Source organism: Macrobrachium nipponense, chromosome 23, assembly GCF_015104395.2.
Source record: "Macrobrachium nipponense isolate FS-2020 chromosome 23, ASM1510439v2, whole genome shotgun sequence".
NCBI classification, from domain to species: Eukaryota; Metazoa; Arthropoda; class Malacostraca; order Decapoda; family Palaemonidae; genus Macrobrachium; species Macrobrachium nipponense.
This window is the reverse complement of record NC_061090.1, coordinates 9,270,177-9,295,051: the sequence shown is the minus strand read 5'-3', so window position 1 is coordinate 9,295,051 and position 24,875 is coordinate 9,270,177. Positions and strand designations below refer to the sequence as shown.

At 37.2% G+C, this 24,875-nt stretch overlaps 1 protein-coding gene across 3 annotated transcripts; it reads left to right on the top strand.

The window, feature by feature from the left end:
* The first annotated feature begins 1,523 nt into the window (after positions 1-1,523).
* Positions 1,524-23,097, top strand: LOC135198566 (sodium/bile acid cotransporter 5-like). Of its 3 annotated transcripts, none has more exons than XM_064226274.1 (8): positions 1,524-1,690; positions 4,063-4,567; positions 12,543-12,725; positions 17,049-17,220; positions 17,879-18,014; positions 19,020-19,101; positions 19,316-19,536; positions 20,711-23,097. In XM_064226274.1, exons 2-8 carry the CDS (start codon positions 4,142-4,144, stop codon positions 21,066-21,068), a joined length of 1,578 nt encoding a protein of 525 aa, XP_064082344.1. In that variant the 5' UTR covers positions 1,524-1,690; positions 4,063-4,141; the 3' UTR covers positions 21,069-23,097. The 3 variants fall into 3 exon arrangements, with proteins under 3 accessions (XP_064082344.1, XP_064082354.1, XP_064082360.1); XM_064226284.1 differs by having other exon boundaries at positions 1,541-1,628; XM_064226290.1 differs by having other exon boundaries at positions 1,552-1,599.
* The last annotated feature ends 1,778 nt before the right edge of the window (positions 23,098-24,875 follow it).

Genomic DNA, 24,875 nt, shown 5'->3' with positions numbered 1-24,875 from the left:
GAAAATACTGCAAGAATTACTCATACTTCGATAGTCGATACGAGCAGCAGGTCCGATTGCTATCCTGATGTATAAAACCCAGCGTGCATTCATATATCTATTTTCCTCGTGAGTAACAAAAATAGTCAAAGGATGATCACCACCACATTTATTTCTCAAAAATATAGAGAAGTATACTGTAGTTTATGCAACTGTAAAGTTACCCTGCCTTTGTTTTTGACAGGTCAGGTAAAAGAGGCGTTTTTGACTGGAAAGGTGCAATAAGCATTCTGAACGAGAGAAGTACTCAAGCAACTATTATAATTTCTTGAGACTAGTGACACACTACTACACTCTAATATGATTTTTGCCCTTACATGAAAGATGGAAATGGATTAAGGTGACGTTAAAGAAGTTGGACAGCAACACAGAAAATAAAGCAGCTTTGGTCAGAGGGACCCTGCGAGGATAATTTGTATTGTTTGTTGTGAGCTATACTAGGTCTGATGAACAGATGAGATAAGCGATACATTCTACCTCCATGAAAATGGAAAGAATGTGTGCTATTATCTACATTGAAAAAGCCGTTATTCTTGTAAGCGCCTTACTCAGTATCCTGTTAATCATTGTGATTAAAAATACAGAATAAAGATAGAGAATCACAAATGTACATTGTTAATTAAGGAGGAAAACTTATGGAAATGAGCAGAGGCCAACTTCCTGAATACATAATGAAAGGGAATGCTCGTATTCCTACGTAAAAGAACAGCGTCCACGATTAAATATCCCCATTAAAAAAACAAAAACAAAGTAATACCTCCAGTGGTGGCAAATTCCTCGACACTCACCTCGACCCTTAAGAGTCACCAGATAAAATGCTAATCCCTATCACCAATAAACGATATGTGTGAAGTTCAAAGTGCTTATCTGTAAGATATTGTAATTATAGTACTTTGACAAACTTAACTCTTAGCGGACGAACGCAAATACAAAGCTTTGATCAAACGGGTCAGTTAATACATTCCCCTGAATGGTAAACCAGTTTAAAAACTTGAGAAGCCATACTTAATTTTCCCTCCTATTCCGGGTATAATATTTCAGCTCATGATCGGAACTGGAGCGTAAGATTTATGCCAAAAGCCAAGCGCTGGGACCTGAGGTCATTCAGCGCTGAAAGGGAAATCAAGATTAAAAAGATTTTAAAGGTGTAACAGGAGGGAAGCCTCGCAGCTGCACAATGAAACAATTGTCAGGAGAAGGCGGACCGTAAGATGGAAGAGAGAGAATATGAATGGAGTTACAGTAAAAGGAATGCTAGGGGACGCAGCTAGGGGCCAAAGGGACGCTGCAAATAACCCAAAGTAATGTCAACAGTGCACCGCGTGAGGTTCACTGCCATCCAGCTCTCTTTTATCATAAGTCACCACCTTTCTGAATCAGAATCTAATGTCCTTGGGGAAGATGACGATGAGGCGATGTGATAATCTAACGAACTCGTTATCTGAGATTCCGCTTCATTTTATCTCAGTGCACCGTCGTCCCGGGTCGAACCTGGTCCCGATTTTTGATAACAGTGGACTGTGAGGCAGCGAACAGAGTGCACTGTCCGACGGAGACAATGTCTATTTGGGCATAACATTTTATTCGGAGTATTTAAAGACACACGGCAGCTAATACACTGAAATCTATTGTGGCATCTACTGTTTAATAAGTTGAATTGTGCTTTTTTTTCTGGCATCTCGCCAAATTTTTTGGTTAAATTGACATTGCTTACGGAACCTTTGCAATTTTGAAGTTCAATTGATATATTTTTGTGAAACCTTTATTAATTTTTGCTAGCATACTTTCCTTGCGGAATATGCCAATCTTATATGATCATTTAGTTTGATTGAAGCTTGACGGAGATGATTTGTAACACCCATGGAGACATTAAACAGAACATTCAGTTGACACAAGTTTGTGGATAAAAATTGATATTCTGTGCTTCTGAAAATATATTATATATATACATATATATTTATATATATATTTATATATATATATATATATATATATGTATTATATATATATAGATATATATATATATATATATATATATATATATTTATATATATATATATATGGCGAGTTGCTAATAACGGTACTACGAAAACCCGTTTTATTTTTGACGAAAATTGTACCGGTGAAGTTTGAAAAAGAAAACCACATGTGTTGTGGATAGTGCTGTGAAAAAATCGTGAATTTATGTGGACATGATTACGTCAGAACATGGCATTAGAAGCATGTAAAAAAAAAAAAAACGTCCGGTGGAACAAAGAAGGGAAAGAATACTGTGTAATGTGCAATGTGTAAAAGTTAACAATAAAACAGACGTGTCGTCTCCTACAATTTTTTCTCTAAATTGCTCATTAATATTGAGATTTAAAATATAATAATAATCATTCACTGTAGACAGTTAGTGACAACTACATGTAGTTATTTCCCTCGACCAAGAATAATTTTTTAAAAAGAAATACCTAATGATTGTAGTTCAGAAAAGATACTTTCTGCATTTAAAAAAATTACTGCTGTAGTGTGATTATCAGCTAAGTCTCAATGTTCTGGCACTGTTGATGATGATAGACCAACTATTACCGTGAATGTAACGTGAACCTAATATAGTGTAGAGGTCAATCTCAATGACAGCTGGGAGCTGGAATATAAAATTTAAATTCAGACCAAAGACCATGCGGTGGTATCAATAAGGTCTTTCAGAACTAAAAATTACGTTGAAAAAATCATCATTATTATCAAGAGAGGGTGGAAAGGAAGAAACAAGAAACTATGAAAGGCGGTACAATAAAGGGAATGAAAAGGACTGCAGCCAGATGCCGAAGGGACGCTGCAAAGAACCTTAAGTAATGCCCACAGTGCACCGCGAGAGTTACACTGACGGCACTAACCCACCTACCCCTCCCCCCGGGAATTGAGGGTTGGGTTAATGCTTAGGTGATCACTTTTTGTAGTAATATTCTCCTACATTTATTTTGACCTACGGCGGTGGTAGCTAGGGATTGTGGTAATGAAAAAAACATGAAAACACGAAAGCAGAGGCCACCGATATTAAGATTCAGTCTTAGTAACTTGATAATGGTACTTTAAGTGCTATAACAAAATCTACCAAGTCCATAAATTCTTATCTGGCAGTCCCCCCAAACTTTCATCTGACTTTCTAAATATAACTGGTAGATATATAATCAATATTTGATTTCTATCTTTCACGATATGTAACTATCCTTCGCGGTCATCTAGAAAAATTTCCATTTCAACACATCTCATGACGATAACATCTATGGCAGCTACAGATAGGTTCAAGGAAAATAAAATATGTATGTTATTCAGGACATCTGCCAAAATGTCAAATATTCTATTCTGGTGTGGAGTGTTGCTATGAAACCCGAGGAAGCGTTTAAGCATTTTGTCCCAATTGTACGTAACTTGGTTCTGACTAAGTCAACTGTCAATGACATTAGAGAAACAGAAGGCATATTCATCTCATGTTTTTGGTTGGCAGAAAATAAACCTTGAATTAATGCGACATTTTAAGCTGTTTATCGCTTTTCGGAAATAATCATCTCCCATTCTTACAAAAATAAGGGAAACTATCAATCCTATCCCAGCTGGCTAAGAAAATTAAAAGGAGCCCACACTAAAATTTCCCTTTACAAGTCTATATACTGGATTTATATTTCATCAAACGAAATAAAAAGAATATAAGCTACAAGGACCAGAGGAAAGCTTCGAGGCTCCTGACATACAAATGACACAGATTAATAAACTTTACCAGGAATTATTCTAACAACTGCGCGTATAATTTACCAACTGGCATTTAATGGCACTCCAGAACTTTGACGATATTTAATGAGCAAATCGATTATTGGTGCATGTGTATGAATTCAGGAGAGTTTATTAGTACTTTCCAAGATTGTGGAAATCTTAATGGTTATTGCAGACTCTTTTTGTTGGTTAGTTATCGTCCTTCTGGGTCTTTTTGTTGACTTTACTAACACTTATTAAATTAAAACGAAAAACACGCTCACACAGGTGATTATAATTTCAATTAAAAAAAAAACACACAATCCGAAAGTGATTTCCAGAAACTGTCTCACCACTAATTAAGAGAATGGCTGGGCATTTTGTGAGGATATGTAAAATGCTGTCAGTATTGCTGCTATGGGTATGCCCTATCCAGGGTCTCTACCTGGAGACATACCCGAGCGGGGTCTGGAAGATTCCCGAGGACACTCTCGTCAACCTGACAGTGTCTTTGGGCTTTGACGAGAGTCCCGAAGAACAGCAGGAGGGAATGTTGCAGGACTATTCTTCGGAACTTCAGCTATCGATAAAGGTGGCTGCTGACGAGGACTGGAAGTTGGACATCGTCAATCCCGAAGTCGAATTCACGGCCGAAGAGGTCACGATGGGTGTCAACAAAACCATCACTCTGTCCGGATACTACTGGGGCCTTTCGAAGATGACATTCTACCTTAAGCGCAACGACCTCGACCCCCAGTTCCAAAACGGAACTGTTCTGCGCGACGACTTGCAGGTGAGTGGAGGAATTTATCAACGATTGTGTATTAATTTTAAACTTTGACATAGATAGAGAGGGTTCATTGGAATGAAATGGAATGTGATACTTAAGCCAAAGGCAAAGCGTTGAATGACCTCAGGGAAATTGAGAGTGAAGGTCTGAAAGGTCTCGTAGGAGGAAAACCTTCCAGTTGCACTATGAAACAATTGTCAGGAGATGGTAGAGAATAAGATGGAAGAAAAGCAATATACACGGAATACAGTACAAGGAATGAAGGGGGGGGGGGTGCAGCTAGGGTCGAAGGGTTGCTGCAAAGAACCTTAAGTAATGCCTGCAGTGCACCACGTATGGTGCACTGGCGACACTAACACCTACGCAGCCTACGGGGAAGGAGTGTTTATTGATCAAAATCAACAATTAACGTCTCCATTTCCTACTATGTTTGGATATGGTTTCCACTGAAAGCCTTGAAATTCAAAAGCTAACGAATAAGGAAATTCTCCTTCTCAGCTGGGACTCGAACCACGCTAGTTAGAAGATTCGGCTCCACAGAAGAAAGATTATCATGCTCTTTCCTCCTTTCAATTTATATTCAACAGTTATAGAAGTTTCAGTCATTTTTGAAAGCTCGTACCTGCTTGTCTAAGGTTTCAACTGGCCAGTTGAGAGTATGCGTTTTATCATCGCTCTTTGTAATGAAAATATATGTAGAGGTCGTTGAATGCCCTCAGCAACATTAGCACAGAAATCATATCTGTTCCAAATAGGGCCTTATAACTCTCAGTCACTTAAGAGATAGCAATCCTACTATATAAATCACAATGTAGATATTCGTATTCATTTTTTTTGTTACACAAACGATCAACGTGTATTGAACTCTAGTTTTACGTATCACAAATTCCCAAGTCAGGACAACAAAGAGGAATATAATGTTCTTTACTTAAGTACTAAGTTGTAATGGCAGCATTACTTAAATACTGCTCACACTTACGACAGAACGGTTAAAAAAATATCTTAGAACACAAGTTTATGGCAAATGATAGAAAATAAAAGTGTACCTCAGTTTCTAAGACTAGAGTCATGCCGTGCTTGTCCAAAAAGAAAAAAAAAATCCAAAAGCAAGAGTATACTTAGACAAATAGTTTTGAACAATCGATATCCCTCACATGTACTATATACATTAGGCATATGATTTTTTTCAGAGTTGAAAGCCTGTGGTGGAACTCATAAAAATGGTTTTCGTTTTGTCAAATTGTGAAAAAATTCCCGCACCTAGCAAGATGTTGTATTAGGTTGAAGCATCAAAAGAAAAGTCTTATTTGCAAATGAATATAGCGAACAGTAAACCTTAAAAAATATCTTTAAATCTCCGAGTTCTATTGTTTATGAACTTATATATGTCAATTTTCCAAGCGCTGTGAAGCTCTTCCATCAGCTTCACAGCTCATTCACCACCATATTTGAGCGAGGCACATCAAGCACTGATCGTTCCTTTATCCGGAGGGTGGCAAAACTTCTTAAAGCCTTAGGACACTTTAATTTAGAGACAGCAGCATGCAGCTCATTGTAAATGCCTTCTAAATACTGCTGATTTGAGGATCATGCCTTCGCCCATGTATCTGCGATAAAGTCACAAGTAGCTTTCAGCTGATCTCTCCATTTCGGAAGGAGAAAAAACAGCAGTCATTGCAAAGATTGCCCTTGAATTCCACCTGCCAATATGAAGGGAGGGCAGCTTCCGCCATTTGACACGGGACCATTTTCCCTTCATCTGGAAGAAATTATATACTTCATGGAGTTCAAAAAGAAACCTGCTGAAGTCATCTCTCCATCCTGGATTTTCACGCTTTACCATTATTTCTATGACAAAACATCTTCAATGAAAGTTTAGTTGATGCTGGGAAAAAGGAATCCATCACGTGCCTTAGAACCAAGTCGAGAATAAGATGTTGGCATCCAATAAACTGAGGCTCTTCTAGTCCCTTTTGTCTGAACTGTCTCTGAAGTCTAACAACAACGCCGCTTTTATGACCTGTATTGACAGCTGTGGTGTCAGAAATAATAATTTTGACACTTATCCATGTATTGTATCATCTAGCAGGGCTTGCATTGGTTTAAAGATGTCCTCACTTGCTCCGCTTTCACAAGCCAAGATGCCAAGGTGTAGAGTTCTTTACACAGACCACCTGATATTCTTTCTTGTCAATTCTTTTCCCATCGAAATGCAAGCAAAATTCCTCTTCACCAATAATTTCTTTCAGCCGGTTCTTGACCCTTTCTGCATCCTTGATCACTCGATGCCAAATTCCCGATTGCGATGGTGTGGGTACATCTATTCCTTCTTCAGCGAAGTTTTGAAGAACATTTGATGCTTTCCTTGTCGATAATGATACTTTTGATACCAGCTTGGCAGCAGATTTTGTTGCGTGGAACTTTCGTTTCATGAGGGTAGGCCCTTCTGCAACATCAGTAATATGTAAGTATCCAGTATCCACCTATTGTACACGTTTTCGAAAATGCTAAATGGTAATAAAATCTAACCCAAAATTCTCACAGAACTGCCAAGCTGTAAAGTCACTGTTTCTTTGTCGACACAGCACATACTCAAAACTGCAGCTAGCAAAACTGACTTCACACAGCTGCTACTGATTTTGCTGCTGACACCACCTCAGGCCCTCACTACCTATGTAGAGGAAAAATTATATGATGTTGGTGCGGGAGGTTTTAACATAACCAAAAGAAAATAACATAGAAAAACTAACATATAGGTAAAAGTTCATCAATTGCAACATCAGGAAAATTAAAATTTTGAAAAAAGCTAAAAAGTCAATATCATATATATATATGTATATATATATATATATATATATAATATATATTATATTATTAGTATATATAATATCTATATATATATATATATATATATATATATAATAAAAGGAGCCCATAAAAACACCAAAATATAGAGAGAAAAGTACTATATTTCAGAGACTGCTGTCTCCCTCATCAGGTAGATGAATGAGAAAAGTTTACAGAAAAGATGGTATTTATACCAAGAGGTCCATCCACAGGCAACCCAATTTAGGTCACCCCCGCTGATAATCTTCCTTTAATCTTCTTAAGTGTTGGTTGAATGAAAACCTTGTCGATCGCATCTGAAATCCATGCTCCTTTTGAGATGTTCATTACCTGCCTTTCTTTTATTAAGACCGATTCCATCATTTGACTCTTGTACCGGCAGTTGCTGCTATAAATTACACGTGACAAATTCCAGTTTATTCTATGGTTATGTTCATTTATATGATTGAAAATAGCCGAGTTCTGTTGTCCATATCTAACTGACCGTTTGTGTTGTATTAATCTCTGGGGAAGTGATTTACCTGTAAATCCGATGTAAGATTGGTCACAGTCCTGGCATGGGATTTCGTATACCCCAGAGTCATTGGGATATGTCTTTTGTTGGACGTTAATCAGGGATTTGGCTATGGTGTTTGGTTAAGTAAATGCAAAAGGGTTAGATTTTCCGAGGGTGTGGGTTACTCTCTTAATCGTGTCCAGGTGAGGAATTTAGTACTTTACTCTCTATATTTTGATGTTTTATGGACTCCTTTTATTAGATGGAATTCTGTTGTTACAGAACATTTTTACCAGTCATATATATATATATATATATATATATATATATATATATATATATATATATATATATATATATATATATATATATATATATATATATATATATATATATATATATATATATATATATATATATATATATATATATATCTATATATATATATATATGTGTGTGTGTGTGTGTGTGTGTATACATATATATATATATATATATATATATATATATATATATATATATATATATATAATATATATATATATATATATATACTTTTACTGATCCAACAAAACATAAGAACTAAATACAGGTAGAATACGGATTTCATCGATGGCTCATATAGCCTATTTGTCAAATAAGTTCCACATCATCTCTCGTCAATAGTAATCTGTGGACGGTATTTTAAACTGGCGTCATTTCGTGTTATCATCCACTAAACTTCTATAGCATTATCTGAATGAGATATGGGAACTTCCTTATACTAGTAAAAATATCCACTGCCCCCTACCCTACAGTGCGGGTAATCAGCGGGGGAGCAGGCTGGGGAGGGGGGAGCGGTGTGTCACCACGGAGGTTACCAGACGGGAAAAAAAAAACTGCTTCATTATTACATTAAGAACCTGGATATTTTACAATAGTTATTTTCGGAGGCTTCCAACAAAAACATTCATATTTTCACTCCCAATGTCACTCACCTTCGAATGTCACAATTTTTAGTATTAGTCAACGCAAAGAACACCCAGCACATTATCACATTATTCTTACATATCTAATCAACACCTTTTCAAAGAATGTCTGCTAAAATGCTAACGAAAAGTATCGGCCATTCACTAGAAAGTTGCAAACTGTGGTTGGAACATACACATACAAGTACTACAATTCTTATACTGTTGAAGATTGAATACAGTATTGCTCTACACAAATACCCTTCATAATCGCTATCAATTTTGGCATGATTCTTAAGTTTCCCTGTATTTATCTAACCCTGATAAAAAAAACTTTCAATTGAAAATGAACTTATTTTACATTGGTGTTGATTTCATCTCTAATGTATATTACAAAACATGGTATTATATACATCCTTCATTTATATACTATATATATATATATATTGTATATAATCAGCCACACATGTTGGCACGTTCAGTAAAACGGTCTCTTAAAAAGTAACCTACTGTCAATACAAAATATCACAAGATTTCCTTGTCACATTCTTACCATTAATTTTTCTCCAAATCCATTGGAAACTAAGATGAGCAACGGAATGCCCAGACCAGAAGAAACAAAACAGGAAGCCAGGAAGGAAGACATATCAATAGGTCAAAAGAGATAGCCATGATCATTAATCAAATTTGTCTTACAGATTTTGTACAAAGGTGTGGTTGAGGTTGGTTTAGTTTAAGCTGGCCTTATACGTATACGAACCCTGGCCTAATGGCAGCCCATAATTGTTATAAGTTGACAAAAAGAAAAAAAGTGACCTGTTATGGGCATCTGGATTCTTCCTAACTGACAGAGACAAAAGGGGCAAATTAGTTTCATGGTGGTTACAAAAATAAGTCTACCAGTTGGTTCTGGACATTTTTGCATTGAAAGAAATTAAAACAACATAAAGGTAGTCATAAGGATTCAAGCGGCCACTGCTGGCTTCCAAGAGCATAAGAAAAACTCAACGAGAGGAAAAAATGAAAACAAATAGCCTAGGCTAATATTCCCTTACCTAACCTACTCTATTGTTGCTAACCTAAACTGCCATGAGAACAGTGAATACTCTCACAAAACCAAATTAGTAAAATTTTACTCAGCTTATACCATTACATAGCGTATTTGACTTCAAAATCTCTTAGGACTAAGTTTCTGCGTGTGCTTTGGATATTCCTGATGATTGCTTTGTTAGGAAATGACCTAACCAATCACACCTAACCTAACCTACCCTAGGGTACCAGGTCCTTGTCCTAGTGCATGAGGTTTCAGTGCAAACATTCCATAAACTTACCTTACCCTGATGCGAACTATCGATAGGATTAATGTGCCTATAGTATTTTACTTGTTTTTGTGCTTTCATCGACTCAAAAACCTCGCTTTTCCATTGTGGCCCCCTCAATTGTATGAACTACCTAGCCATATACTCAGTTTTTTATTCTCCATCTGTCCACCCGCCTGTGGTGTTTGTGTATGGTAACACTGCATCCCAGGCTTTAAATAGTTAACGCTGTTCAAGTTTTAGGTAAATAAAAGGATATCTGGGTGTACATTTGCAACTGAAAAGTGTTTTAATAATTTTATGTATGCGACACCGTTAATATTCGAAATAGGATATTAGGCTGCTATAATGTTGAATCTAAGCTGGATGTAACTATCTAAAGCCTGGGACACAGTGTTACCATACACAAACACCACAGGCAGGTGGACATGGAAAAAAATCGAGTATAGCCTAGTACCTACCTACTAGTAACAAGGGTGGAGTCCTAAATCTCTACAAGAGCTCATTTGTTAAAGAAACGAATGTTAGCACACATAACAACATAGGAAAATAATAGCCTTAAGTCCAAAATGCAATAAAACATAGGAAAACAGCACGTGCAAGCCTTAAATGCAATAGTAAAGCAGGAAAATTACATGTTAAGTCCAAAATGCATTTAAAAATAAAGGAATTGGTCTATGATATATTTGCAAGTCCAAAATGCTATAGGCTAATGGTTTAATGTACAGTTATACCACCACATGCCTTCATTTCTGACATAATACCTCAAACAGGGCTGCAAAGTCTTACCTTCATCCAAAATCGCTCATTTCTGTTCTGTTGCTACACCACTTGGGCTGCACATCGGACATAGGCCTAGTCATCAGTCATCACCAGACACCAATGATCCTTTCCACTTGCCAATGCCGTATTTCGTGAACTAAAACTGTAACATTCGGAACAAACACCATACATTTTCGGTTTTTAATGTCGTGGAAGCGATGAAAAAACGAACGAAGGACTTACAAACGCACACCGATTAGTTTCACTGACATTGCCTCTCGAATCGCATGGATATAAACAAGAAGTCACAAGCGCTTCGTTTACTACCGCGCTGCAGCTATTTATTTATTTATTTATTTAATAATTAGGCAGAAAGGCTTGTGATACGACTAAATTTGAGCTTTTTTAAGCATTGTATTAAAATAAATGTAGTTAAGAACCTCAAGAACCTAACGGTCCCTGGTAACTGGATGTTAGTCAAGTGTTGATGTATAGGAAAAAGTTCTATGCTGGTAGTCAACAGCAAAATCTATATCTGTCCTAGCTTAAAAAAGAGGTACGCAATTTCACTTTAATGATCTTTCACTTTAATGATTTATTCGAAAGCAGATTTTTTGCACTAAATAATGTTGAATCCAGGATCCACAATCTTTAATTAAAGCATCCCATTAACCGGATAAAAGTCTCCATTTCCAGAATTGGAAAAACTTTCGTTGCCCAGATCAGGGTGACCAGACGTCCCGTATTTGACGGGATTGTCCCATATTTATGACATTTGTCTCGTGTCCCGTATCGACCCTCCCCGGGACGCTTTTTGTCCCATATTTTCACTATTTGAAAAAAAAAATTACAATATACTAGCGAAATTTCGCAAAATACGGGGTTAAGGCGGCCGCCCAAAATTGACGACAGTGCAGTGGGCCGAGAACGAACAAATCTGTCCTTGGTATTTGATTTTTTAAACTAAGGCAGCATGTCCGACAAAAAGTGCAACAAAAAAGTGGGGAGAAAATTTACTTTTAGACCAGAGTGGCAAAATTACAGTGATTTCAAGCAATGGCTCCTCCCTCAAAACAACAACAAAAGCGGTGCATACTGCAAAATATGCTCGAAGAGTTTTAGCATTACGCACGGTAGACTGAGGGATGTGCGACAGCATGGATCAACAGCAGCACAAATCAAATAAACAAGCAGATTCAGCTTCAGCAGTGTTAGGAATAAGATCATTATTCCCAGCAAAAAATTGTACAGAGGCAGAAAAGGTATGGTATATATATATATATATATATATATATATATATATATATATATATATATATATATTGTTCAACTACCTCTCCAATTTAGGTGTCCCGTATTTCAATTTTCGAAAAATCTGGTCACCCTGGCCCAGATATGATAGGCTAAATACCAATACTTAACGTTTCGTTTACTTTCTGATTTGAGTACGTTAAGGGCCTCTCAATTATTGCGGTCTCCGGGCAAGAGACGAGGCCCAAGGCTATGACTGAAGGCTTAGGTTGTGTGAGGTTTTAGAAATGTCAAATAGTTTATCAACAATTCGCGATCCCCGGTATCGACTCATTCTTAATTTTCTTACATTTTAGATCGTGGTTGACCGTAAGCTTCTGATGTTGGACCACGTATTCATCGGCTTTGGTCTCATATTTATGCTCTTCAACAACACCATGATGGGATCTCAGCTGGACCTCCGCCTCATCTACAGCGTCCTTCGCAAACCGTTAGGACCCCTGTGTGGCTTCATCTCACAGTTCACTCTCATGCCCCTGGTAAGATAATCTAGGCAAGAGCTGACAGTGGTATGTATGAATGGTATTTAGGGCTCTTTGCTACAGTAGCATTGGAGTTAGTTCGGTAACCAAGAAATGAGGAAATGTGCTGTTTCTGCAGCTTGTATCCGTAGTGACCTGTTGTTGGTTCTAATTTTTCTACCATTCTTATAATTTATATGATCATTATTACCACTGTTGCTACCACTGTTGCTACTACTAGTATTAGTATACGTTATAAACATCATGGTTTCCGAAGTTCTGGGCGTAATTATTCAGTATTTGATCTTTTTTCTCTCTCTCTTTCTTTCTTTTAAGTTCGGAGAGAAAAACCAGTCCAATTTTCGTTGTCAGGAAAAGTATAGATCGGGTATTTCTATTTTAGTAGTCTTCAGTGATGTATGATTCGTAAATAATTGAAGTAAATTACACTAATAGATAGATGATATCAAGAACAACAATTACAGTCCTGTAAGGAATGTTTACCAGCAATGAACTCACACATAGTACTACGCTGCGATAAGAGGATTATACTCGATATGGGGAATAAGATTTGAAGGAAATATTCAGGAGAGATATTTTAGGTTATCAGATTCCATATGCAACAGAGCAAGTGGATCATATAACTAGAGAAATATTTCATGTATTTTAAGTCTTGTAAGAAAAGTTCGAAATTCACTGCCACGATGATGATAGACTATAATCTGTTACACAAGTCCAAAAAAGGGCTTATTAGTGCTACAACAGCAACAGAAATAATAATAATGATAATAAAAATAACTATTAATAGCAGCGAAAAAACGCACGAAAGCAGCAATAGCTATGATAAAAGCGATAACAAAACGCCGAGATCACCAAAAGTTAGTTATATTTCAAGCGCTCCCAGCTCAGACAAAAGCAAGGTCTCTAGACCCTGGGTAAATAATACGACGCACTGAAATGAAAGATACCCAATTTACGGTCACATGTCGCGATAAATTCATTGGTAACCATGGGGCACCGCTGAAATCCTGAATATATCTATATATATATATATATACATTCATTACATTTAACTACATCACTTTCTTTTCCTTCCATTTTTACAATATATTCTTTCAGTTCCAGTAAATTAAAGGTATCATTATATATTGCATAATATTTGTGTACTATATGACTGCGTTGTTTTTTCCAGAAGTATTTGAATTCAGCTGAACAGTAAATGGAAATATTCAAAAAGAGTCAATGAAACGTCGTATTTTTTCCTTACCGCAACTTGCTTCACTTAAATTATTGGCATCGCAGCTCTACTGCATATATATACATATATACGTATATATATAGTGTATATATATATATATATATATGTATATATATATGTATATATATATATATATATATGTATATATGTGTGTGTGTATATATATATATATATATATATATATATATATATATATATATATATATATATATATGTGTGTGTGTGTGTGTGTGTGTGTGTGTGTGTGTGTGTGTGTACACAGACACCGTAGTAGATTTCTTGACCATTTTAGTGACATGTGATTATAAGATTTTAAAGAATTATTATTATTCAGCTTGAAAGACATTCATTTGGTTGTACGGAGAGACAGAGAGAGAGAGAGAGAGATAGAGAGAGAGAGAGAGAGAGAGAGAGAGAGAGAGGAGAAAATATTAAAATATAAGGATGTTGACGGAAGCAGGGACAAACGGAAACTATAAGAGAATTCCAAAGCTTGATAGTCGTAAGCAAGAAACGACGATATTGCTTGATGTGGTATTTGTTTTTATTTTCCTCTACCGCTGGAATCCCGAACTCTCTTCCTTCTCGTGTTTTCCAAAGTTAGGCCTCGCTCTTTTTCCTTCTGTATTTTTCCCCTTTCTTTTCTTCTTTTCTCTGTCGCTTCATCGTTCTTCCCCTTTTTTTCGTCTTCATTCTTATCCTTCTCTATTCCCTTTTCCTTTTCCCTCTACCTCAATTATTTTTCCAAGTGAAATGGTTTATTTTTTAAATTAAAGTCAAATATTTCAACTTCATTGACACATTAGCTGGATGAATCACAGATGAAAATTCTTCTGGAAAACGTTCTTGATTTCATAGCAGCCCCCGTCAGTGCACCTCACGCGGTGTACTGTAGGGATTACTTAAGGCTCTTTGCAGCGTCCCTTCGGCCGCCAGCTGCAACCGCTGCCGTTCTTTTTATTGTACCTTCTTTCATATTCTCTTTCCTCCACCTTACTTTCTAATCTCAGTTTCCCTTTTAGCTCTGAATGACTTCTTAGGTCTCTGCGTTTGGCCTTTGGCCTAAATGTTATATTGGTTCCTTCGTACGTTAATAGTATATTCTATCACTGACATACAGCAAGATTCAGGAAAACAGAGGAAACTAGAATATGCCGGTCACACTCACCAATTCTATGAGGTGTACTGTCTACAACTTCTCGATTTCCTAATATTCAGCACATCATGAATGCTTGAATAAAGACAGATACGCCTTTTACAGACTCTAGACTGATAACGTTCTGTTGTAAACGCTTCCAAAAATAATTACACACTTGAATTCAAAGATAAGTCAATCTAAACTACGTACCCGGTATCGCAAATGTTTTATCCTGTGCAGATACAAACAGTAATCTCGTAGTGCTAATGGAGGAAATTCGTTTTATGTCGAAGTGGTGGAGATAATGTCTCGGTAATCTGCTTCTCCCTACTTGTTTTTAGTCTCGAAAGGTTTTTGTTGTTCTCGTGGCAGCTGCTGCTGTATTTTTGTATTTGAATAAAACTTAGCCTTTTTTTAATTGTGCGGAATATGAAAATACGAAAACTGAACTTATTACTGTTATGTAAGATGTTAATCTACACTTATGACTAGGGTGACCATACGTCCCCCTTTGAGGGGGACAGTCCCTCTTTTTTTACTCTTTTACTACAATTGTCCTTAAAAATTAGAGACTAATTTTTTTAAAAAATGTCAGCAATAAATAACGTTTGAATAAAAACAATGTCATTGATAAAGCTAATTTATCATTTCCTGTTATTGAATATACTTAGTAAAGATCAAATCAAGCCAAAAATACGCTAAAGAATGATGTAAGAATTGTTTTCTTTTTAAATAACGTCTGCAATTTTCCTTAAAATTTAAAGAATAATTTTCTGTTTAAAATGTCAGTAATATTGTCTGAATAAAAACAATAACTGATAGACCATAAAATGTCAGCGATAATGTCTGAATAAAAACACTGATTGATAGACTTTCTCATTTATTATCACCTGCAATTGAATATACTTATATGTATTAATCTTCTGAATTTATAACGACTCAACATAAGTGCAAGTGCGCATGGGCTTTCTATATGCCTTTGTCCTCCTTTCGCAAGTCAAATAAATGGTCACCCTACTTATGACCTCCAGAAAACATTTTCCCGAGATGTAACAGAGTACCGGAACCCTTCCCTGAAAAAAGCGGGACGCCATATCTCAGAAACTAACCATAGAATTTTCTTGAAGATATTTTCATTATGTTTCTCTCACCCGTATTACCTCAATAATATCATTTTTCCAACCCAACCTTACCTAACCTAAGGCATAAAAAAAACACACACAAAAAAAAAAAGCAGGGCTGGTGCAATACTACCATACATCTCAGGACTTTGCATTCGTCGTTCACCATGCTCATTGCGACGCCAGTTAACATAACTGAATCATTAATCCCTTACGCAAACATCATCACCAACTATTCTTTCCTTCGCCCATCTTATAATATGCTAATATACCTTTCCTTTTATTTATTCATCAATTTATTCGTATAAACTGTAATCTGCCATGTTTTTTACCTGACAGTAATAATCCGCAACCGATATCATGAAACTAATTGTGATTTGCGGAATCGCGCTGCTGACCACCCTTCAATGGTCGCAATCAAAGGCCCAGGCCAATCAGAAGCAAGACTGGAGCGGCAGTGATATCGACTGAGGATATTTACCGTCAGATTATTAGTATTATTAGTATTAGTATTATAGGAACAAACCTACAGGGGCCATTGACTTGAAATTCAAGCTTCCAAGAATATGGTGTTCATTTGAAAGTAGTTACAGAAGATAATGGGAAATATGAAAAAAGTATTGTGGTTATTAGAAAAGAATAGACAAATCTAACAATAGAAAAATAAATAAATGGAATTTAAATTAGTAAAATACAAGGTGAATTGGTTTTAGGTACGTATGCACTGTATCCTCCCTTGAACTTCTAAGGTTTTAATTGCACTGCTTTATCAAGGAGACTGAGGATAAATGGAAAGTCTTTAATTCCTATTCTCATCCCCACAGTTGACCTTCTTCTTCGGGAAGCTCTTCTTCGACAGCCCTTTGGATCGTCTGGGCCTTTTCACCCTGGGATGTTGCCCCGGGGGAGTCATGTCGAATTTCTGGACGCTGATGTTCGATGGGGACATCAACCTGTCGATCACCATGACAGCTGTCTCTACCATCGCTGCTATGGGTAATGCTCACGAAATCTTTCTTTTTCTACTTCTTCTTCTGAGAGAGTGAGAGAAAGAGAGAGGCGGGAAGGGGGGGGGGGGGGGGGGGGGGGGGGGGGGGGGGAATTCCTACAGCCTGCGGAATTATAAATTTGCGTCTTTTTTTTTTTATTGATTTGGTCTTTATTTGCTACCATCCACTTCCCACATTTCCTGGGGAGTAGGGAGTACCTTTAAACTTCTTGTTGCATTATCATTCATTCTCTCTCTCTCTCTCTCTCTCTCTCTCTCTCTCTCTCTCTCTCAGGGTTAACATTCAATGCGATAAAGTAAAACCGAATTATATCAACACATCAAAACTTTCATGAACAAGCGCCCCAGCTGTTGGCCTACAACCTCGGTGGCCACGAGTTTTATTTTCGGGCATTCCACTGGGGTGTTAGAGATGTGTATTTCTGGAGGTAGAAGTTCACTCTCGACGTGATTCGGAGGTCACGTAAAGCCGTTGGTCCCGTTGCTGAATAACCTCTGGTTCCATGCAACGTAAAAGAACGGGGGATACAGATCGCCATAATAAAAGGATTTCTCCCTTCAATCTATATCCAGCTAATATAGAACTGTGACATGGGTATGGGCACAGGGCACACCATCACCTAAAGTCCTCCTTTCTCTCGACAGGCATGATGCCCCTGTGGATGTTCACCCTGGGGAAGAGCCTCCTGGAGGACAACGACAACCTGCAGATTCCTTTCGCGAACCTCGTCTTCTCCCTCATCGGGCTGACCATCCCTGTTGGCTTCGGGATTCTTTTGAAGTAATCAGGTTCAACTTAGCTGTCTTCTCCACATTATATATATATATATATATATATATGTATCTTATATATAGATATATATATATTATATAATATACAGAGAGAGAGAGAGTATGCACATGTAGAAGTAAGAGTAGGTACACATTGCAATAAAATAGCATAAGCTGACGGTGTGCACATACACAGAAATGGACATTAAGAAAACTCTAAGAAATAGGAATTGAGGAAGGGAGTGAGCACAGACTTATGTGCTACGAATATGTAGCTAAATATAAATGTGTGCAAATTCCAGATTCCATATATTGTATTGGATGATCGAGCTTATTTCTTGCATGTTGAGTTTTCATGAAACAATGATGCTACAGTAATCTCAACTTGGATATCCTTAGACAAATTAGATGTAAAGTGTTCTTGGCTACAAGTTTCTAATCATTATTATCAATACTATATAAAAACCCCTGGACTCGTAGATAAATGAAAATTGGAATAATATGAAGTTAAAGAAGTTGGACAGCAATGTTTGAGGAGACCAGGGAACGAAGGGAAAGTAAAGGTATAAAATGATGCATTAAAGAACTCTTTACATTACCAATGATATTTTTCCAGGCTGGTACAGTATCGTCGCTGTCAAATTATAAATCGATCTATCTAACAATTTGCTCTAGTTTTCTGTACAAGAAAACTATTGAGATGGCTTTTCTTCTGTCTGCCCGCCCTCAGATCTTAAAAACTACTAAGGCTTGAGGGCTGCAAATTGGTATGTTGATCATTCACCCTCCAATCATCAAACATACCAAATTGCAGCCCTCTAACTTCAGTGGTTTTTCTTTTATTTATGGTTAAAGGTAGCTATGGTCATGCGTCTGGCACCTACTGGACTGTGGCTGAAAGTTTCATGGGCCGGGGCTGACAGTTGCATACAGCATTATATGCTGTACGGAAAACTAGAATGCGCCAAAGAAACTTCGGAGCATATTTTACTTTTTTCTCTCTTTCTTCTTCCAGGCACAAGAAACCTCACTGGGCTGTCAAGGCGCGGAAGATAATCAAACCTTTCACTTTGATTGTGATTCTCTTCTTCATGATTGTAAGCTGAAGCGTGCTCTTGTGTCCGTTTTCTATATACGTAACTATTCTTAAAATCCCTACTGATATATATATATATATATATATATATATATATATATATATATATATATATATATATATATATATATATTGACAAAAAACCACAGAGTATATGCAAAACCCGAACATTTCAATTTTTAAAAGTGTGGCACAGTGTCCTACCCTCTTTTCAGATTGGCACCTACAACTCGTACAAGGTCTTCTTACTGATGACAGGGCCAATGGTAGCCGCGGGATTTCTCGTGTCCCTCGGAGGCTACTCTCTTGGTGCCTTGTTTGCCAAAATCTTCTGTCTCGCTAGGGACAAGATCATAGCAATTAGTATAGAGACAGCGATGCAGAATCCCGGAGTCGCCTTCATGTTGCTTAAGCTATCTTTGCCGAGCCCGAACAGGTGAGTGGATTTCATTACAAATTGTGTCACCCACTCCGAGATGCTAGTACTACTAAACACCGTATAATAAATGTAAAGTATGCGGCCGTACGAAAATATTGTTTATTACCATAATTTGTCGACCGCACAATATAGAAATAGGTGTATATAATACTTTGATTGCCGGGGTGCTATAGCTGGTTCATTTAAGATTCTTGGACGAGTCCTATGCTTACAAGACGTTTGTTTGGCGGCCGCTGATTGGTTGGTACCGGGAGTAGGCAGCTCCCAGCCAATCAGAAGCTGCAAAACCAACGTCTCGTAGGCATAGGGCTCACCCAAGAATCTACCTTAGTGAACCAGCTATAGTACTAAACATGGCGTCCCAAGGATCTTCCGCCATGTTTAGTACTAGCACCTCGGAGTTGGTGACGCTTCGATAACTAGCCAAAGTGACACCAAATTGTGATTGTTACTGTGTACCATTTCTTGAGTCATTAGATGTCACAGAGTACCTGTAACTGTACTTATGTCTAATGCTCAGTAAGATTTGAAAGGCTGATTTTATAATGAAACAAAGCAAAAACAGCGATTTTATATAAAATAAAAAGCGGCAGAATAAAATTTCCTCCAGAAATATGAAGACGAAAATTTGTGCTGAACAGAAGACTCAATGAAGATATTACTAGCAGAATTCAGCCTCCAAATCAAGAAATACCTGGATGAATCGATCATTAGTACTAAGGGGCTAACAAAATCTAAATTCCAGATTACATTTCACGATCTACAAACAAATATAAAGTAAAGACACCAAAAATGCCACAGGTTAGAGCTGATGTCCCTCAAAGAATACCAATCTACGTTATTAGAATGAGGTGGAGACCTTTGAGAGAGATCCAAGGGAAGTATCTGGTCATACCTACAGGGCCAAATCTACATTTCATTAAAGGATTACTGGCGATATTTTCGGCAATTCACTAAATGTCAAAAGCGCCGGGTCTATAATTCCCTAGTAAATATAAAAATTCTGCAAGTATTGTACCAGCGTGCTATGAAAAATGTAAGGAGTATTCTTGGCAAGCTATAAATGCTGCATTACTGATTTTTCATGAGTCTTTCTAAACCATTAACGCTCATAAGTCATCATTCTCAAATGTAAACATGTCTGAATCAGTTGCTCTGCTCTTCTTCTCAGTGACTTGGCTGCTCTACCCATCATGGCCGCCATGATGCTGACGGGCCCACCTGTCATGCTCCTCTACGGCGTCTGCGCACTTTCGAAACGTTTCTGCGGCTGTTGCCTGACAGGAAAGGAAGAAGAGTCAACTGACAGCGGACAAGCCGGCTCCAAAGAAGCAGACCTATTTCTTCAGGACGTCGAGGCGAACGGGATAAGCAAAGAGAACGGAGAACTTCCAGTAAAGATCTTAGAAAATGGATCTGCAACAGAGAAGAACGAAAATGATGAATTATACGAATTTGGAAAGACGAACAAAACTATCGTGCTCGAAGGCTTCACCAAGAGCTCATTGAAGAAGAAAATGTCTGCGTGAGAGCTAGCGATGGTGGATTATTTTCAATCGAATTTCCATTAATATTTGGATGCACACAGGAGCATTTAGCCTAACATAGAGGATTAACAATGCTCATTTAATCAATGTTAGATATTCGCGTTTTATACTTTTATACAGCTAATGCGTATCCTTTCGGATGCCTTAAAACAAGTCGTGTAGTCTCAGGGATTAGAGGTTTGTTTTTTCCTCTCATTCCTCTTGAAATTTGCTTCATTCTCCCTCTTGATTCGCTCTCTTCAAATTTTACGTTCGTTTTTTACTCCGTGCATTATCGTAACATCAACTGCCTGCTGCGTCCAAGCCATCATTAGATTCAAATCTTACGAAACTTCCGTTATGTCCCAGTACTTTTCTCGAAACTTTCTATCCATAGCGGCAAAATCCTTTAGATATGATTTCATTCAGGTTGCCAGATTGGCGATTTTATGGCCAAATTTGTAAAATTTGGCAATTTTTTGAACTTGTGGCACTAAAGAATCAGTTTGGTCATTTGTGCAAATGCTACAAATGCACAACAGCAAAACCTTTTACGACAGGGCTGCAGAAAAAAGAACACCATATTCAATATCTTGAGGAAGTGCTGTCAATTTAACAGCTATGTTCCCCTGTAAGTATTTTACGTTTGATGTACGTAAAATATTTTTGATGATATGTAATCGAATACCTAGGCATAATTTATGCACAGATAATTGTTGGTATGTTGATTCACACAATTCAATCATTTTATATCTTTGGCCAAATACTTTTCCAAAGAAACCATTTTCGGCCATATCTTCTCTAAAATTTGGTCATACGCTGTTCCGTTCATCCGGCAGCCCTGGTTTCATTGTATTGCCTTTACTCATGTCTGTCTACCAATGCATATCTTAACTAGATGGATTCAATTTCAGTCTATTTGACCTCCAGATTTGATTGAGCCCACCTATTGTTTAATTTGCCCTTTCTTTCACCAAATTTCAGCTCTAGAGAACCTGTACTGGATATCCTTTCTACTGCAGTGATACTTCCTCCCGCTGTACATTCTCTGCATTCATTATTACCTGTTTCCATAGAATCATGTAAAGTCCCATTTCTCTCAGCATGTATGATGAATCCTATTAATGAAATGTTCATACATCTTACGATATTTAACCGATTAAAACAACATCATTTGCGTATGCTTAGTCCAGCTCCAACCGCCTTTTCGTACAGTATAAAATCCAAACAGCATTGGTGTCATAAAATTTCCCTGTAGCAGCCCACTATTGCAAAATACTCTTGACGAAATTCAGTCCACATTAACTTTGCGTCTGAACTAAATCTTACTGTACTACTGTCAAGAACTCAAGCTCTTAACATGGCAATAAAATGAAATTTATAGTTTTTCTCTTATCATATTAAATCACTACAGCAGGATAGTTGATAAGCTTGAATCAGGATGATCTAGTTTGTTTATTAGTCTTTTATCTATTTATTACCTTTGTCCAATCAGCTTTCTTACTCTTGAGTGATAGCAAACTGCCTCTTATAACTCTAAAATATTTTCTATGGCAACTGAAATAAATTGCTCAAATCCATCAGCAATAATAACCTGACCAATTCTGAAGATTTATAGAAAGTTAGCAGCAACAAAAGAAACATCGATATCCTTAGGTCTATGGCAGTAAATGAAACCGTAGGCCAACGGTATTAGTACAAAAGGATATATAGAAAATTCTGAAAAGTTCTTGAAGTGTGTATTGAAAGTCATGTCAATACTCTCATATGGCAGAGTCCACCATCTCAAAATTGCTGGGTTATCCATGTTCTTCTCCCTAAACAGGCGACCAGTAATGTTGAAAGGGATTTTTCCTTTTTTTTTTTTTTACATTTGATGAAAATATGTTGCAATCGTTTAAAGTCTGCAATGGCCTTACAGATCAACGGATAGAACAATGCTTGTCTTTCCTTTGTGTATCGCTTTACTAAGACCTCTAGGAAATTGTGATATTTTGGTAGAAAATAAAAATAAAAATCATGGTTCATATTAGTTTCGCCTTTTTGTTAGCCATTTCATCACACACTACTTATAAAATGAGTAAATGGGTATGACTTCCATTTCAAACAAGTAAGATTGAAAAAAAAAATATGAACGATCCTTGACAAGATCGGTCAGAAGGGCGAGTTGGTTGCATTATCACTTTCCCAGAACTAAACGGTTTGACTCTTGATTTTTAGTGTTTGTATTCATGGTTTAATATATTCCAATTTTATGGTCATTCATTCATTACCAACCATCGGCTCAAAGTTAAAGTTAATCAGTTGCCTCTAACCACCAGTGACAGTTTTTAGCTACTGAAAAATGATTCAAGAAAACTGATGTGCCAATAGATTGCAGTTTCGATATTTCAAGAAATAACTGTATAAATAGAAATTACTCAGATCCCGAGAGTAGATACCATTTTCTGTGAGACAGGACGAACGGTCTAGTTCAGTTGGTTAATTTTTCCAAAGTTTAGTAAGATTAAATCAACTATTTTACCCAGCTCTTGTTTCTTCCTTGCATATTGAAGAGTAGGACCCTTTTCATCTCTTTTCGGTTTTCATTTCCTGTTTTAGTTCATCTTACTCCTTGTTTTTATTCTATTGGATAGCCACTGTTTTTATAAACATCTACCCTTAACCTAGCATAACTCCAGCCCTACATCTTCTAATCGTGGGAGTCCACACTGGGAGACCAGGATTTTCGCGTTGGGGAATAGAAAAAATAGTGAAATACAAGGATGCATCCTAATGTAACCTATAACCTACAGATAGGGGAGGCTGTCTTTGCATCAATCTTCCAGTCTAGTGTGAAATATGACCATAAGTCGCAAAGTGAAATACTATTATGCGTTTTAACCTAACCGGGAATACGGTACCACGTCCTTAGCCTTTACTAGAAAGTATGGCTGTTATTTACAGGAATGCATCTTAACCTAAGTTGGCACACCCTATCTGGCCTTTATCCCGGATTCCCTGAAGTAAAAAGTGTGGTAGTACTATACTTACCGGAACATGTTCTGTTCATCTTGCACCTTGCTAGATTGCTATGAGCCTTATAGGTTAGATCTAACTAAATCTCCCGGGAAATCCTGCATTACCGTCAAATGTACACTGGGTGCTACAGGACAGCCAAAAAGTGCAGGTTTTTCAACAGACCAGGATACCTGTAGTTCTTCAGTACTTTCTTTCATTTCGTCGATTTGCAGGATGTAAAGAAATAAGTTTATCATCAACAAATTGACACGAGACATGTTTCCGATTAGCTTTTGTTTAATTCGGGTAATGACAACAGCGGTCCAAACCCATTATGTTGTCATGAGTCAAGCCAAAAGATCCAGTAGGCTAACGGCCGTGTGGGTAGGACTACCAAGAGGAAAAGAAAAAATCCCAGATTCAGTTCTGGAAATAAACCGGAATTCTTATCATAACATATTACAACATAGTGCGTAGGAAAATGGTATAGGGCCTGCTTAAATTGCACCAGCAACAACAACCTATACCAAACATTGGGCAGAAAAAATGAATAAAGGTAGAAACATCGCGATTTTCTGTCCACCATAGATTTTCTGCACGCAATGCAGATATAACCCGCAGTTTGATTATCTGAATTTATTCTGTATGTTGATTTGCTCTAGATATTGTAATCAGAAGTCTGATCGCGTTGTACGCACAAATGAGTGTAATATATTTTAACAGTAAAAGCCTCCACTGGCTAGGTCGTTTGTCTGACTACTAAGGCATTCTCCTTAACTCTTCGAAGTTCTTTTAGTTTGCTAAACTAAC

Excerpts from the sequence above, each read along its gene's own strand:
- LOC135198566 (XM_064226274.1), top strand. The coding sequence starts at position 4,142 with ATGGCTGGGCATTTTGTGAGGATATGTAAAATGCTGTCAGTATTGCTG. Across the intron at positions 17,221-17,878 it reads CTCTACCATCGCTGCTATGG|GCATGATGCCCCTGTGGATG; the intron begins GTAATGCTCACG and ends TTCTCTCGACAG. Across the intron at positions 19,102-19,315 it reads TGATTCTCTTCTTCATGATT|ATTGGCACCTACAACTCGTA; the intron begins GTAAGCTGAAGC and ends CCCTCTTTTCAG.